General features: G+C 47.7%; 2 protein-coding genes across 10 annotated transcripts; both read left to right on the top strand.

The window, feature by feature from the left end:
* Positions 1-26: 26 nt before the first annotated feature.
* Positions 27-12312, top strand: CARD9 (caspase recruitment domain family member 9). 9 transcript variants are annotated; one of them, XM_086763878.1, is made up of 13 exons: positions 27-769; positions 3715-3938; positions 5043-5180; positions 5627-5952; positions 6368-6547; positions 6731-6880; positions 7335-7460; positions 7583-7774; positions 8064-8105; positions 8720-8765; positions 10209-10279; positions 11049-11143; positions 11988-12312. In XM_086763878.1, the coding sequence occupies exons 2-13, from the start codon at positions 3755-3757 to the stop codon at positions 12094-12096; spliced, it is 1659 nt and encodes a 552-aa protein (XP_086620004.1). In that variant the 5' UTR covers positions 27-769; positions 3715-3754; the 3' UTR covers positions 12097-12312. The 9 variants fall into 9 exon arrangements, 8 of the variants coding, with proteins under 8 accessions (XP_086620004.1, XP_010115976.2, XP_086620005.1 ...); XM_010117674.2 differs by having other exon boundaries at positions 6728-6880; positions 11049-11131; positions 12000-12312; XM_086763879.1 differs by having other exon boundaries at positions 6728-6880; positions 11049-11131.
* A 231-nt stretch (positions 12313-12543) lies between these two features.
* Positions 12544-14047, top strand: DNLZ (DNL-type zinc finger). The gene is made up of 3 exons (XM_086763883.1): positions 12544-12708; positions 12968-13107; positions 13766-14047. The coding sequence occupies exons 1-3, from the start codon at positions 12544-12546 to the stop codon at positions 13935-13937; spliced, it is 477 nt and encodes a 158-aa protein (XP_086620009.1). The 3' UTR covers positions 13938-14047.
* The last annotated feature ends 1779 nt before the right edge of the window (positions 14048-15826 follow it).

Genomic DNA, 15826 nt, shown 5'->3' with positions numbered 1-15826 from the left:
AGAATGTGGAAAATGAATATGCATGTGGCTAAGACTGCAGGATTGAATTAGGCGTGGATTCTTTCTTAATTCTTTCACAGCCTGCCCCATACAGACATTTAGCAAATCGCTTAACAAAAACTTGTTTCTTCATTCATAAAACAGCAATTTCTGTCTTTCAGAGAGGTGCAAGGCTAGCTGAGTCAAAGCTGGTAAAATCTGGTGGGAAAGTGCTGCAGAAAGGTTCATTGCGCTGCACTGACTAAGCTTCCTGAGGGTGTAGTGGTGAGTTCAGAGCGCTGCGAGGTCCAGCGCTTACTTGAGCACCATTTAGGCAGAGCTGGGCGCAGGGGGAGAGTGGGTACCAGTGTTGCTGTAACTAGATGTGAAGACATGGAGCAAAAGGAAGCATTTTGAAATGGCTTTCCTCCTGCAGTGTACCCTGGTTTCTGTAAGCCGGTATAGATAAGATTTTTCCAAGAAATTCAGATGTGGCAGAAGCTCTGCCGTACAGTTCTGTGTGCTGTTCACCACAGGGCTGTCACTGTGAGGCACTGGCCATAAATGTGATCTGCGCTCTAAATGATTGCTGTCCTTTGCAAATGCTGCTTGACAGATGCCCTTGTAATCTCACTGCTTGTGGAAAAACTTTGTAAAACTGTAAGAAGCAGCTATCTTTGTTCTTTTTCAGATTAAACTGATCTGTTACTATAGAAAAAAAACTCCTGAGGCTAGACTGGTCACTTAGCAGACATTCTGATTTCCTTCAGCAAGGGCATCATTAATAGAGGTACTGTATCTTTTTTTTTTTTTTTTAGTGTAAAGCTAATTCAATGTCTAACAAGAAGCACAGGCTTAAAGAATCTCTGAGTATCTCTGCCCTACTCCTAATGATAGCATGAAGAAACTCTCCAGAAACTTAAAAAGCAGAACAAAGAGTAGAGTGGGAAGCTAATGGGAAAATGTGTCATGCTGCCATGGAATCAGAGCGTGTGTGTTCTTGAGGCTTTTTTTAAAACAGAGTATTAGTGAGTTCTTGTTGCAGCTACAGTTCTAGGGCTGTGGGAAGGCAGGGAGGCAGTCCAAGGGATGATGTTGATGCTTAACATCATCACAATGCTGCTTGCTGGGCTGCTCCTTTAATTACTGTTAGAGCACAGCCTGTAATTTGGGAATCGTGGGTTATGTTCGTTCCTTGCTTTGCCAAGACTTGACTCCCTTTCCCTCAAAATACTGAATTGTCATAATTATACTTGAAGCTTAAGGACATTCAAAATCAGTGGCATCATGATAGAAATCGTCCTTTTCAGCTGAACTCTAAACCAAGAGTTCTCCTGTGTAAAGATGTTACGTGAACAGCTGAAAGGCCAGTTGAAGAGACTCTTCCCTATAAGCCCGTGGCTTGTTTTGTCCCCTGAAATCAGCTGGACAGACCTGTGCTCGTGCCCTTCACTCTTTTGAGTCTATCTGACCACTGCACAAAGAATCTTTCTAGACCCTGGCTGGTACTTCAGTGGTACAGATTGGAAAACAAAGCCAGAAAGAGTCTAAAGCCACTGCATACGTAATGCTGATGACTGGCAATGCGACTAGCATTTTTCTCCTCCCCCATCATCCATTCTGGCTTCCCTTTTTTTTTTTTTTTTTCTTTTCTCCCCCCCCCCCCCCCCCACCATGTACAGTATAGCTGAGTAGTTTCCCCTTTTCTCAAACCAGTTTTGCTCCTGGAATGATCTTTGCTCTAGATAGAATATAAAGGGAAGCTGCATCCAAGACAAGTTTTCTCAGAGACAGAAGACAGACAAATGTTGCTAGACCAGGAGAGGAAACAAGGAGGCTTTTGACTGCACAGGCTCAGGTTGGTCCATGTAATGCAGAATGGTTTATATTAACAGGGATAATTTTTTTTATTTTACAGCTCTGAGGTAAGGGTGTGGTGTTTATCAACAGGGGAATGCACTTCTGCTTGTAATCTGCTGGGATTGGTTTGATGTCAGGCAGAGCAGAGTCTTTTCTCCATGCTAAGTAATGACTAGTTCTGTGTCAGTCCAGCTCGTTAACGTTAACGGACAATGTAGCGTGTACAAGCGTGTACTGAGGATGTTTGGAGTCTTTCTCTGTGCTGGAGCAGAAAAACAATGAAGGTTTGAGATGACCTTGGAGAGAGATGCAGTAAGCTGTGTGTGAAATCCCAGCCCCTGTACAGCTCCTGATGGTCAGAACTCTGTTCCTACCCTCTCTGCCCCCAAACAAGATGAGTAAAAATGTGAATACTAAGATTTCTGGCAGCCTTCCTGAGCCACTGGAGATGACAATGGCTACTACAGTTAACTCATACATGGGATATAAGCATAGTAATTAATGACTAGGATTTCAGAAGGCACTCATTATGGAACAGTCTGAGCACAAAGGGGCAAATAAATAAATAAAAATCCTGCTAGTTTCTTATTCGAAAGGCAAAGCAGCCTAGGTATAGAAGTGTTGGGTTTTCTGCATGTGTTCACCTGCACACTTCCAGGCTGAGAAGCAGTAGTTTTTCTGACCCCGTGGTTAATAGCAGGCTCTTGTGGGGAGGCTAGTAACCTCAGAGTACAGCTGAGTGGGAGCACTGCAGCAAGCTCCCACCAAACACACAGACACAGAAGCGCTCTCCATCAAAGGGAATGCTTCCATGGCCCCTCGCTACGTCTGTCTGTTAGTCATGCATGTGGTGGTTGTGAGCATAAATTGCTGAAGCTGCACAGGTGGAATCTGTGAGGTGGATGTGAGAGGCAGCTGACCTCAGGGTTTCCTCTTGCTTGATTTGCACCTCTGTGCTGACAGTTAAACTTGTATACAGCTGTGTGTTCCCCCTCTTTGCACATGGATAAAGCAGAAAACCAGCCTTAACTGGGTTCAGCTGTAATCATACAAAAGCTCTCACCTTTGGGGGTTTTCCAGAGCTTCTTGTGGGTGTTAGATTTAACAACAGTGTGGTCAGACAGAATACAGGGATCTCTCAAATGCTGGTAGATGGAGAAGAAAGAGTATGAACTATTGGTAAAGCACAGACAAGAGATAATTAGGAGAGCTTTAAAGATGTTTACGCATCCTCTGAAGAAGTGAAGTTTCAAATTGGAAAGTTGCAGTTTGCCATCAGCTTATCCTGTGTTGTGTTCCACCCTTTTTGTGTTGTTTATCAGGATTAAATATTTAATTCTAAACATCGCTGAGCATTTGGAGAACCCATGGTGAAGTCAGTGAGACCTGACGGCACTTTCTTAGGATACGCTGTTGGGAATCTAGAGTTAGCTGGATTTTCCCCCATTCATGGGGCTCTCGGTGACTTGCCTATCGCCAGCGGACCTGTTGCTAAATAGTTCTCCTCTTGCGGTGAGATCTGTGAGATGTTCAGCTGTTTGGAGGGAGATCATCAAGCTCTGGTGAGTTCTGTTTTCTCAGAATGTCACGCTAGCTCTCCTTCATCTGTGTGTCAGTGGCATTGGTGCTAGCCTCACAGCTGCTATATCTCCAGTCTCGCACTGCACTGTTCTTTCAGGTATGACTGTAGTGTGTCACCATGTTCTGCAGGTGATTTGCAAGTGCTGAGTTAAAGACCACATGGGAGATGTGTTCCTGTATCTGAAAGACACTTTGCCATTCTCAGCCTGTTAACAATCTTGGTTTCAGCAACCCCCACTACTCCACAGGAGGCTTAGAGTCTGCTTTTTTGGTTTTGGTTTTTGTTTTTTCAAGACAGGACAATACAGCTCACAAATACTTCTCACTCACCAACATGTTGGAAGAAGATAATGATGAGGCATGTTGGAATAACCTGGAGAACTTCCGGGTGAAGCTGATCTCTGTGATAGATCCTTCCCGTATAACACCCTATCTTCGCCAGTGCAAAGTAATCAGCCATGACGATGAGGAACAAGTTCTTAACGACCCCAGCCTGGTCATGCGCAAACGGAAGGCAGGTGGGTGAAGTGCAGCCTTTGGCTCTGTAGATTCTCCCGTGCTCTCTTGGCTCTTGGGAGCAGATTGGAACGGAGCGCTGGCCTGAAGGAATACATCGTGTCTAGGTTTCCATCTGCCTGTCTTTAGGCACAAACATTGCAGGCAGTGCTGTGCAGCCCCTTTCCCCAGCACATCGTTGTGGGGAGAGGAGGAATGGAGATGGCTCTATCGATGCATTCCCAAGCTGTGTAAGGGTAATGGGAGCACAGAGGGTGTGTGGCCTTTTGGTGTTCTGGATCTCTAGATGAGCATAAGGGAGGGAGTTGCTCTGGTTTGACCAACAAGGCTATCCTTGTTTAACAGTTTTGCAGGGGGAGATTTCCAAGACTAATTCAGCATGTGTTGTCCCTCGTTCCTGTCTTCTGGTGTTAGAGGGAATGCTGGCAGCATATTAAGCAAATTCTTTGTGACTGTTCTGTACAGTCCTGGCCTCCTTCCAGCCAGGGAGAATGACAGAATTCATTGTGCTATTAGTATATCTTCTGCATTGGATTACCTCTTATTGAAAAACTACTGAGGTAAAAAAAAAAAAAAAAAAAAAATCTTCCCTGTTTTCCAGATGAGGAAACTGCAGAACACAGAAAAGCAGCACAGAGTATTTCTAGACAAAAGAGGGAACTAAGCTCAAAGTCGTCTTTTTAGTCCAGTCTCTCTTAGGCTTGTCCCTGCTGCCTCTCTAGTTATGTGCAGTGTTTTTACACCACTGGCCCTTTTTTTCCCATATTTGCCTCTGGTATTTGGAAGTGGAGCCTTGAGCTCCAGAAACTGTCATGATGCTTTGTTTTAACTTATCTTTTCTGTAATTATCAGCAGGGTAACGTAAAACGCTCTTCTGAGATCTACTTTTTGTACCCACTGTAATAGAAGCGAGGCACAAGGGTTAAGTTTTAACTGTTCCTTCACTGTTACCATACTTTTGTACAGTTACTGGGTACTTGGCTTGGAATTGGCTGGGGGATTTGATCCTAGAGACTTTAATCTGTGTGTGGGGAAACTTAACAATTTTTTGTTTCATTACAAATAGGTAAATAAATGAAGAGAATATCCTATTGCTATTATTTCAGGTGTTCTTCTGGACATTCTTCAGCGAACGGGACACAAGGGCTTTGAGGCATTTCTAGAGAGTCTTGAGCTTTATTATCCACAACTGTATAAGAAAATAACTGGCAAGGAGCCCAGCAGGGTCTTCTCTATGATTATAGGTAAAGTTTGCGTTCTGATAAACAGCTCTTCATTTGGTGTTGCCGTGCAAATAAAGGGGGGATTCACCTCTGCTTTGCCTTTTCCCCAGCTTTGGTGAGCAGAGTCCGGGAGTGTTGCCTGGCTTGCTCCCTGTGCACTTTGGAAGGGTTCTGGCAGGAATGGCCCTGCTATCCAGTGTCACAAGCTAGACCTGGGAGGGTGGGGGAGGAAGCAGAAGGATCAATTTTTCCTTCTGCCTGTTCTGTCAGTGACACTGTGGTGTGGAAAGGCACAGAGCAGGAGGGAAACGGCAGGGATCGTTTGGTGACACGTCTTCAGGGTTTGCATGCTTGTGCGTGGTATGTGATGATCCCAAGCTGCAGTGAGAAGGGGGTGGGAACCTGTGCTCTGTGTGTGTCTGGGGAGCAGACACGACAGCGGTGGCTGACACCTGCCCACCAAACAGACACCGCTGGGGAATCTGGCCTGAGCCAGCTCCTGATGAACGAGATCATGAAGCTGCAGAGCACTGTGCAGGAGGAGCGGCAGAAGGTCCAGGAGCTCACCATGTGGTTGCACACCAAAGAGGACACGATCAGAGAGATGTGGGTGAGGGACAGCCTGCTCCGCAAGCACCAAGAGCGGGCGCAGAAGATGAAGGACGAGAGGGACAGCCTGAGCAAGGAGCTGCGGAAGTGCAAGGATGAGAACTACAGCCTGGCAATGAACTATGCCAAACAGAGCGAGGAGAAGAGCGCTGCCCTCATGAAGAACCGAGACCTGATCCTAGAGGTCAGTCACGCTTTTCTAAAGCTTCCACCTTCTTACCTGATCCCTGTAAGGCTGTGCTGTGCACCAGATTTGTCTTTGCCCACAATGGTCTGGACTAGTCCAGCATGAGATTGTGCATCTTCTCTAGCATGGCTTGGTCCCTAGCTCAGCCCAGTGGGCCCGTGTATTACAAGTTATGCTGTGAAGAATTAACAATCTTCCCCTCACTCGAGACTGGGCCCTCTCACAAGAGCAACATGTTGCATCCATTTAGCACACAGGCAGGACTCTGGTACCCAGAGCACCAAGCATCCTGAAGAAAACAAAGCTGAGGAGAAATTTGGCCCATGTTTGTCTAGGGAATGGAGTGAGAACTGCTTTACTGCTTTTGCAGGCCAGAGTTTGTGTTACTGATGAGGTCTGAATCTTTTTGTAGATTGATCACTTGAAGCACAGTCTCATGAAGGCTGAGGACGATTGCAAACTGGAGCGTAAGCACACGATGAAACTAAAGCACGCCATAGAGCAGCGTCCAAGCCATGAGGTGATGTGGGAGATCCAGCAAGAGAAGGAGTTGCTCTTGGCCAAGAACCAGGAGCTGGAGAACACTCTCCAGGTTGGTGAGGGTGGCTGGATATGGACTCCTGAGAAGTCATCACTTGTAGAAGCCAGGGCGGCAATGGGGCTGCTGTGGCCTTGTTCTCCCAAGTCAAACAGAGGACGTAGGACTGTGGGAAGAGAGTTAAAATGAAGTTAGATTGTTGCTGTATCTCTCTTTTTTTTTTTTTTTGTCCAGCAGGCTGCCAGGGAGCAGAGTTTGGAGAAGAGCCTCTCCAATGAGACTCTGGAGAATGACTGTAGCCAGATAATAGAAGAACGCCGGAAGCTGGTGAACACCATTTACAGCCTTCGCAAGGAGCTGCGGCGAGCTGAGGTGCTCCAAGACAAAGTACGTGATGCAGCGCAAATTGGCAGATAAAGTACCTGCGATGTCTTGCCTATGGAGCAGAGGAGCTGCTAAGCAGCAATCCTTGCTGCTCCTACTCTAGTGTCTGTGTTATAGTTTGAAAAAAGGCACGCTAATATTTTAGCATTCTGTGTCTGTGGCTTTAACCGTTACCTGTTAATGCCTATGATAATTACCAGTCTCTGCCTCAGCCTGGAGGGTGATGGGAGCTTTTATCATGATTGACAGCTCAGATACATGTAAATCCATCATGTTAGCAGTCCTCCTAGTCATGCTGACCAACCTTCTGGTTGGCCTTGCTCCAGCTGGACAGTCTGACTTAGCTTTGACACTGCATGGAGGCCTGGCCATAGCAGTCTGTGGCACAGAGCAGAAGTGGTGAGAGTCCAGCTCAGACTCTGCCCACAGCAGAGTGTTTTTGACCTTGTCTCAACAGTATGCAGAGGAAAAAGAGATGCTTGAACTACAGTGCACATCTCTGAGGAAGGACTCCCAGATGTATAGAAAACGAATTGAAGCTGTCTTGCAGCAGATGGAGGAAGTGGCTTCAGAAAGAGACCAGGTGATAAAACATTCCTCTCAGAGCTGCTGCTAATCTCTGCTTCGCTGCCTGAAGTGGGCAGACACTGTAACCCTGAACGTACTGTTGTGTGACATGCCACGACATGTTGTCCCTCACACCAGGCCCTCCTGACCCGAGAACAGTTCTATACGCAGTACTCCAAGATCCTGGTTGAGAGGGACGCTTACCGCAAGCAGATTCGGGAGCTGGGGGAGCGATGTGATGAAATGCAACTGCAGCTCTTCCAAAAGGAGAGCCAGTTACTGGCAACTGAAGCCAAGCTGAAAAGATTGCAACTGGAGCTACCCACACCGGTATGCCTGCGGGGTTGTCGTCTGCGTGATGGGTTGGGATCCTCAGCCACTCTAAATAGAGACCATGTATGAGCCATTTGGATGAAATTTACAGCAGGGTGTAAGGGTGCTAAGGTTTCTGGAACTAAATAAAATATACAGAGGCTTTTAATTAGTGTACTTTCTCCAAGTGCTCCCTCAGGAGTGTAGGTGGGAGGAAGTCCATGCTTCTCTGTTTTCTGGAGCTTTCAGTCTCCTGTATATTCCCTTCCTGCCGCTTCCTGATTAATTTTCGCTGGTTTTATTTCAGACTTCTGACCTGGACGATACCTCCTCCAGAGATTCCCAGGAAGTGAGTAGGGTGCCTCATTTACCTTTTACTTTCTTCTGGGATGGTTTCAAATTCCTCACTTGTGCTCAGTTTCCTAAGTCGTAGCAGTTTTCAGTCCTTGGCTCAGGCTCATTTCAGTGAGGCAGCAAAACAGACCAGTGTCAGAATCTCCCTGTGTTCTGAGATTTCTAAGTGTAGGACACAGTTATAGTGTTAGTCAGCAAGATTTGTTGAGTTAAGCAAACCTGGGGAACTGAATTATTTTGAGTTGCTTCTAATTGTCTCTCTTGTGGGAGAACAGGGGAAAATAAGTCTTACCCTGGAGACATCAATAGTAAAGACTTTTCACTTAGTTCGTAACTTAGTTTGTAACTTCAGTGTGGACGTGATTGTCATGTTGTAGACCAAAAGTATAAACGAGGCCAAAGGAACTGGATATACTCATGGAGGATAAATCCATGAGTAGATCTGTAACTTCTGGCTCAAGTCTCCTGTTTTGCTGACAGCAAGGTGCACTAGGCAAAGGCCGGTTCTGCGTACGTCCTGTTTCTTATATTCCTCCATCTGTTCCTAGCTACGGTGTGAGACAGAGTAAGGGACCGTTCTCATCTTCTTGCTTTGTTTCTGTCCCATAGCTTACTCTTCACGGTCATCTAGATGAAGATGCACAGCCGACTAAAAGTAAGGTTTTTCTTGGAAAATGTAGAGTAGAATTTTTAAGAGGATGGTCAGTGTTTCAAAGGGACAGGAAAAGATATTCCTGGGTTTTATTTTTAGTGAAGAACAAGTAGTCTGACTGGGGACTGAGTTTGTCAGAGATGCTTCTCAGCGGGGTGTGCTTGGCACTCTGAGTAACACCTCCTTGAGATGGCTCAGAATAGGTAGCTGTAAATCAAGCATTCTGCCAAACCATCACCTTTCTCACCTGTAAAAAGCAGAATGTGTCCCCAGATGCTGGGAATGGTGAATGCTTGTAAAGCTTTTTTGAGAGAAAAGGCTCCTCAGGCTCTCTTTACTACTAGGGACTTTCATATAGCTGAATGACCTGGGAAAAGTGGTATCATTAGACTAGCCTAGGATCTTCAGTCTTTTTTTTTTTTTAATTTTTTTTTTTTTTCCCAGGTAGTTTGTCTGCTGAATTAATCCAGGAAAAATCACCTGGTACATGGTGCCTTTGAGAAATAGCTCCTGGGTGCCTCCCGCCCCCACCCCCCCCACTCCTCTTGCATTTCTGGCAGAGCTGAGAACAGAACAAACATCCTTCCACTTCACTGGACCATGTGGCTTTCTCTAGGGATTTTTCCCTCCCCTCTTCCCTTTTATGTTGCAGGCTATTTTCACAAAAGCAGAACCACATAGTTAACGCTGTCGCTGGTTCCGTTTCTGTAGCATCCTCAGTGGAAATGATTCAGCAGTGTGGAAAGGAATTAATAGGCTCCCCCAAGAACTTGAAATTCTTTTTCAAAACATATTGAGAAAGGAAGAAAACTAGCACAGTAGAAGAAATTTTCTGGTTTTCTGATCTCCTGGAAGATCTAAATGATCTTTTTATTCATTGAGATGGGAGATTTTTCACAAAAGCTAACCAACACCGATACAAAAAGCCTTTTATTATTCTACCTTGCTCAGTTCAAAAACATGTATCGCAAAACCTGATCACTACCTATGGAGTTTCACTGAAATACGGTCCGATGTGAAGTGCCTTGGTAGGCACACCTTAGTTGTTGGGGAACAGGGACATATTATGGGTAAAATAATGATTAACATGATTTTTCATGTTGACTTTTTTTTTTTAATGATGCTAAGCAGAGGTGTTGCTTAGCAAAGGTTCGTTTTGCTCCTGCATAAGTGGAAACTAGAAAGCTGCTGTCTCTTTCTGAGCCTGATGGGGAATTCCATCATCCTAAGCGAGGTTCAGGGCTCAAGTAAAATGAGAAGCGACTCGTGCGTTGATCACAGGACTGAATCCTGAACGTTTTGAGGCTTGGTTTCAGTTCTGCTGTTGACTCTGTGTGGTGCTGGGCAGCTGTTACGTTACAGCTACGCTCTTTGACAAACTGGTGGAGGGAGAAGTTACTTCACAATGGCAACTATGACTAAAGCTGTGGTTTTTCCTTCTCTTAGAAGATTGCCCTGAAGGAAAATACCAGCAATTTAACACTCGAGAGAACAGTCTGCCTCCAAAGTCACCACATGTAAGAGAATCTTTGTGGACTCTTATTTAATGTGGCTGGGGTTTGTGATCTTTAATGTTCTTGTTAATGACGGATTTACCAGGTTGAGAAGCATGTAAGCAGCTACTGCTTTTCCAAAATCTGAGCACTTTGTGCAAAATTCACCCTCCAAAAAGGGTGAGCTCTGAACAGCAGAACACTTGCTGAGGTTATTTCTCAGTTTGTGCCTAGAAACTTCTAGTTACTTTCTGGCCTTCATCTCTGGGTATGGATGTTTTCCAGTTTAATTGTCTGCAGTATTACTGTTGGTACAGGAAACAGAATCCCAAATTTACAAATGGGAGAGAATAAAGAGTAAAACATGGTAAGACTATGTGAAGCAGATATGTTACCTCCCTGCACACACAATAGTGGACAGCCCAGAAAGGAAGATGCTGTACTTCATTCTGCAGGCCCAAGCAGATGCAGGAAGCTAGCTGTACACAGGGGACTGCTTTCCTGGAGGAGGTTTTTGGTAGTGAACAGCTATTCTTGGGCATCTGAAGGCATAGATTGCCTTTTTTTTTTTCTTTCATTTAAATGTAAAATGATTGATCGCACAAAGAAGTCATAGAGGAGAAATTACCAAGCTTATTTTGGGTGGTCTGCAGCCTTTTACCCTGCAGAGGCCAGATGTAGTCCATCAGCCTCAGTGCCAGCCACCTCTGCCCAGCAGGTTTGCACTACCTGGTGCTAACATTGACCTGATCTTCAGAGGAATCCAGTTCATATTTGCTTGGATTTTTTCCAGTTCAAGGACTGTGGCTTAGCCAATGAGGAACTGGCAGAAAAGGAGCGGAGGAGGATGAAGGACTGCTTTGAGCGTTACCGAAGGTCTGGACTTTAGTAAGCAGGACTAATTTAGTCATACCCGTGTGAATTAACTGATTAGCCTGTTGTATGTCCTCTTTTCTGTTCATCCCCTGTCCCCAGACTTGATTCTTGGAGGGCATAAATTCATTACAGATCTTATCTTCATAGGCTCATGCTTCCAGCTGAGCTGGCCGGGACTTCTGTCTTAGCACACCAGAGGTAGCCAAGATAGCAATGATTGCATTTGCCCTGGATCATGCAGGTGGTTCCACAGCAGGGAGTGGAGGGCGCTCCAAAGAATTGCTAGGTTAATGAATTTCTTCCATGCGAGTGAAATCTGTCTGACATTCACTGTCCATCTGATATACTGCTGACATTCAAGACCCAGCTCCCGTGACTATCAGAGATTTCAGTCCTCTGTCACCTCCAGATGCTCTTGTTTGAAGGCCTGTTCTCCAAATGTCTGGTGTCTTCACTGACCACAGCCTTTATGGGGCATCAGGCCAATTAAAACCTTGTAAAACAGGAACCTTAGTTCCAGCATTAGACAGAAGTGCTCCTAATGGCACTGTAAACAACTCTTCTGACTGTTCACAATACTATTTTTATTAAAGAAAGGACTTCGAGTAGGATTTCTTGGCTTCTTCAACTGAGCATCAACAATACACCACAATTCAAGAAATATAAGAATGTCTTTATCAATTTAGACCAATTCTTTATGCTATGCTTGCTCCCAGTCACAGCTTTATCTTGGGTGTGTGAGCGAGCTTGTCACGGTCAGTTAACACTAAGTGCAGAGAACCTCCCCACTGAGCTCCCCAAAGCCTTCAAATGCCACTTGTTTGCAGAAAACATCTTCTAAAAATGAAACGTCTAGTCTCGTTTTCAGAAAAAGAGCGATGCGAAGGGTGCCGAAGGACCGACAGCACGAGGCGGACTGGGAGAACACCACCGGCAGCGACAACACCGACACCGAGGGCTCCTGAGCGCCGGAGCCCAGCCCTGAGCGACCCGCCAGCCTGCTCGGGGCTGCCCTGCCCTCGGTGTTTCTCGATGGACTTACGTTCTAAAGCCGTCTAAACAAACATGATGAAAAGTTCATGTTTGTAATGGGACTGTGTGTTTTAGGTCTGAAATGCAGTGATGCGAGAGGTGTGTGCTGCACCAATAAAATAAATGGGATTAAATATCTGTGTGCTAAAGGTGCCCAGCGAGGCTGCTTTTTAATTCAACACGGGTCCCTGGTGCGGCCCGAGGAGGCTCAGCTCCTCCAGGGAGCCCGACAACCCTCAGCCTCCGCAGGGAGGAGGCAGCCGGTCCCACCCACCCACGGTTCCCGGTGCGCCGCCCGCACCCGGCATGGCCGCTGCCCGCACCCAACATGGCCGCCGCCGCCTCAACTCCCGCTCCCTCAGCGCGCCTGCGCCAGCGCCATGCAGCGCGCGGCGCGGACGTTGGTCGCGGCCCTGCTCCGCGCCGCGCCGCCATGTCGGCCCCGCCGCCCCCCGCCCGCCCCGCCGCCCTGCCGCCCGGCCTGCAGCGCCGCCGCCCCGGGGCCGCCGCGGGCCACGCACTATGGCCTGGTGTACACCTGCAAGGTGGGCGGGGGGGCGGTGTGCGGGGGCCGGCTGCGGTAACGGCTCTGCCCGGGGCCTCTGTCTGGGGGGCGGCGGGCGGGCCTGCGCCGGGATCCGGCCCCTGGATGCGTTTACACGGCAGCATGAGCCACCTTGCGGTAGCAGGAGGTGAGGGAGGGGGAAAGAAACCTTTCCATCAGGTACAGAGAATGTTTTTCTCGTAAAATGTCCAGGAGCGGCAGTGACCGTGGTGATGAAATCCATTCTGTTTGCTTTGCAGGTCTGCCAGACCCGATCAGCAAAAACAATTTCCAAGTTAGCCTACCATAACGGAGTGGTGATAGTGAAGTGTCCCGGCTGCGGGAATCACCACGTCATAGCCGATAACCTGGGGTGGTTTTCAGATCTGGAAGGAAAGAGGTAGGTGTGCCAGCACGCTCGGGTTTGGGAGGGGAGGGGACTGCTGAGTCCTAACTGGATCCCCCTGAGCTGGTACGTTGTTTCTCTGATGCTTTTGAAAACGTGGTTTGGAGGAAACCAGAGTTTTTGCTGGGTGCAGTTCTGTTTCATCCAGTTTCTTAAAGCACACAAACTGAGCTTTACGACCTCCTGTAATTTGACCAAGGATCCAAATAAACGGCGTAAAGCTGCAGCAGAAGCCGCGTGATGCACCGGCGCCCTTGTTGGTGCCAGCAGGTGAATTGCTGCCTGTGGGGTTCTGTTCTCCCTCAGCCTTTATCAGTCACTGCCGGGTTTCCCTGGCTGAGCGTTTCAAAAGCGCAGACCCATCTGCTGCTGAAGGTCAATGGTTTCTAACTCCTTGAGATACCTTTAAGAATTTTGGTTTAGCCAGAATTGCTAAACTATTGATCCTAATGGATGAAAACAGTCCCAGAAGGTTTGGGTGGTTTTGTCTGCTTCCCAGACTCTTTACAGAGAAATACTGTGGCCGTGCTCACGTGTGATTCGCTGCGTAGTGTTAATCCTGAGAGCGAAGCGTGAGAGAGCGAGCCCGCGCTTGGCTCTCAGCTCCAGCCTTTGCTGTGTTGTCACTGTTGGTTTTCAAATCGCTGTTAAGGAATATCGAGGAAATCCTGGCGGCCAAAGGGGAGAAGGTGAGACGTGTGGCTGGTGAGGAAGCCTTGGAGCTGCTCCTGGAAAGCTCGACGGATACCGGGTCTCAAGGTCAGCCCACGGAGGGAGAAGGCGGGGAAGCGCCCGCAGAGACTGGCGGCAAGGGGCAGAGCTGACAAATGGGGTTTGTGTCGTTCTGCTGGTGGCAAGAGAGACTCTTAACCGCTATTCTGTGATTTCAATGGGAAATTTCTGTGTTTAAAATAAACTTGGGCGTTGGTCTTTCTCTGTTGTATTGTATTTCTCTGTCTTTGTCTTGCGTAGTTTTGCCTTTGATCAAGCTGATGTGTTTAGAGATGGAGCGTGGGTCTTTTTCCTGGTACTTGTTTTGCTGACTTTTAGGCAAGTCTCCGTGCTTCGGCAGTGTCAGGAGCAGCTTTGTTTTCTGCTGAGAAAGGAGTCAGTAATTCTTTGTCCGTGTGCTTTGGCCTAGGGAGGTGCAGCTGCAGCTGTAGCCAGAGTTTTTAGCGATGTCCCGTGGCCTGGGCCAGGTGCTGCGTGGCAGCAGCTGGTTGCAGAGCTGGTGGCGGCCATGCTGTGGCAATTGTTACCACCTGAGGAGGTGGGCCGCCACCCTCCGTGAGTGCGCAAAGCCAAAACGACCCTGCAGGAGGGCCAGATCACTCCTTCTTGCTGCAGTCACGTGCTGCTTTTTTCTTTCCTTTGCAGTCTTCCAGAGTTTTGCTTCTGTGCCCCGTGCATCAGGGCTGAAAGTCTTCTGTATTTGTGGGTTACGCTGTGAGCAGCCCCCGTGCTTGGGAATCCCACCCTGGGCGCTGCGTCGGCTCCCCAGCGCTGGGGTTGTGCAGCTTCCTTGTTGGTGAGGGGGAGGATGAGTGCGAAGGCAAAATGAATACTTGTGAAGCGTGTTGGAGATAAGTAGAGCACCTAGAAAGTTGTCTTAGAGTTATTTGATAGATAATGAGATGCTTATTAATGCTCGTGCCACATGTTAAGATCAGTTAGAAGCTCTCATTAGCAAGCTATAGAAAGCGGTAAAATCCCTCTTAGCCTTTGTGTCGCCGAGCTGAACAAACCCCATTCTTTCAGCGAAGGACGGCCAGGTGCTTGTGGTCAGCCGGGTATTCAGTGAGGGCCTTGCAGCTATTACTGACTTGACTTCATTCATCTGAGGTGTTCCGAGTCACGCTGTACGTGTTGCGTTACAAGCGCGGATCAGAGCGACAGGAAGCGAGTCATATTTTCCTGTTGCTGTGTGAGTTCAGCGTGATGAAACAGCATTGAGGGACAGGAACTTCCTCTGGCAGCCGGCCTGTGTGTGTTTAGAGCCTGGTGAAGTACAGCTCTGTGAAACAACGCGGTGCCAGAGCGATCCACGTATTGAGAAACAGGGCTCTCGCATCTTGGAACATCGCTGTGTGCTCAGCCTGTTGGGAGTTGCTGGAGGAGTGGTTGTTTTATTACCTTTTACCTGAAAATCAGCTTTCAGCTTCCCTTGTGCTGGTGCCTTTGAGGGGCTGCAACAGAGCAGCTGTTACAGGACGCGCGTTGCCTTGGAAACAGTTCATTTACAACCTGACTTTTTTATACTGCCTTACCTGTTCCTGTGCCCCAGCTACAGAAAGGCGGTACCAGTTTTTGCTGTGTTTCAGTAAAAACCATAGCAAAGTCTGTCCATTTTGGCTGTTACTAGATTTTAGTGTTTCCTCTGACAGTCTGCTCTCTGCAAAAGAGCGTGCCTGGCCCTGCAGCACCCAGATCTGAGGCCGGAGGGTGGCCTGTTTTTGCTGCTGCTCTGAAGGCTGAGGCCAGCATGGACAGAACGGGAGGCAGCAGGTCGCAGGGACTGGGCGAATCTTCGGGGTGAGGCGCCGCGAGCGCAGAGAGCTCGCAGCATCCAGCGGTGCAGGAAATCAGTGCTGCTCAGGACAAAACATGCTGGGGCTTTCAGCTGGAAGGGGAGAGGGTTGCAGTCATGTGAGGGAATTTGCATATAATACAGAAGGTTTTGCTGCTGACAGTGCAGGTTAAAAAGGAATTTTGT

This window comes from Chlamydotis macqueenii, chromosome 20, assembly GCF_036417535.1.
Source record: "Chlamydotis macqueenii isolate bChlMac1 chromosome 20, bChlMac1.mat, whole genome shotgun sequence".
NCBI classification, from domain to species: Eukaryota; Metazoa; Chordata; class Aves; order Otidiformes; family Otididae; genus Chlamydotis; species Chlamydotis macqueenii.
Note: the sequence above shows the minus strand (reverse complement) of the source record. Positions and strands in the feature narration are given on the sequence as shown.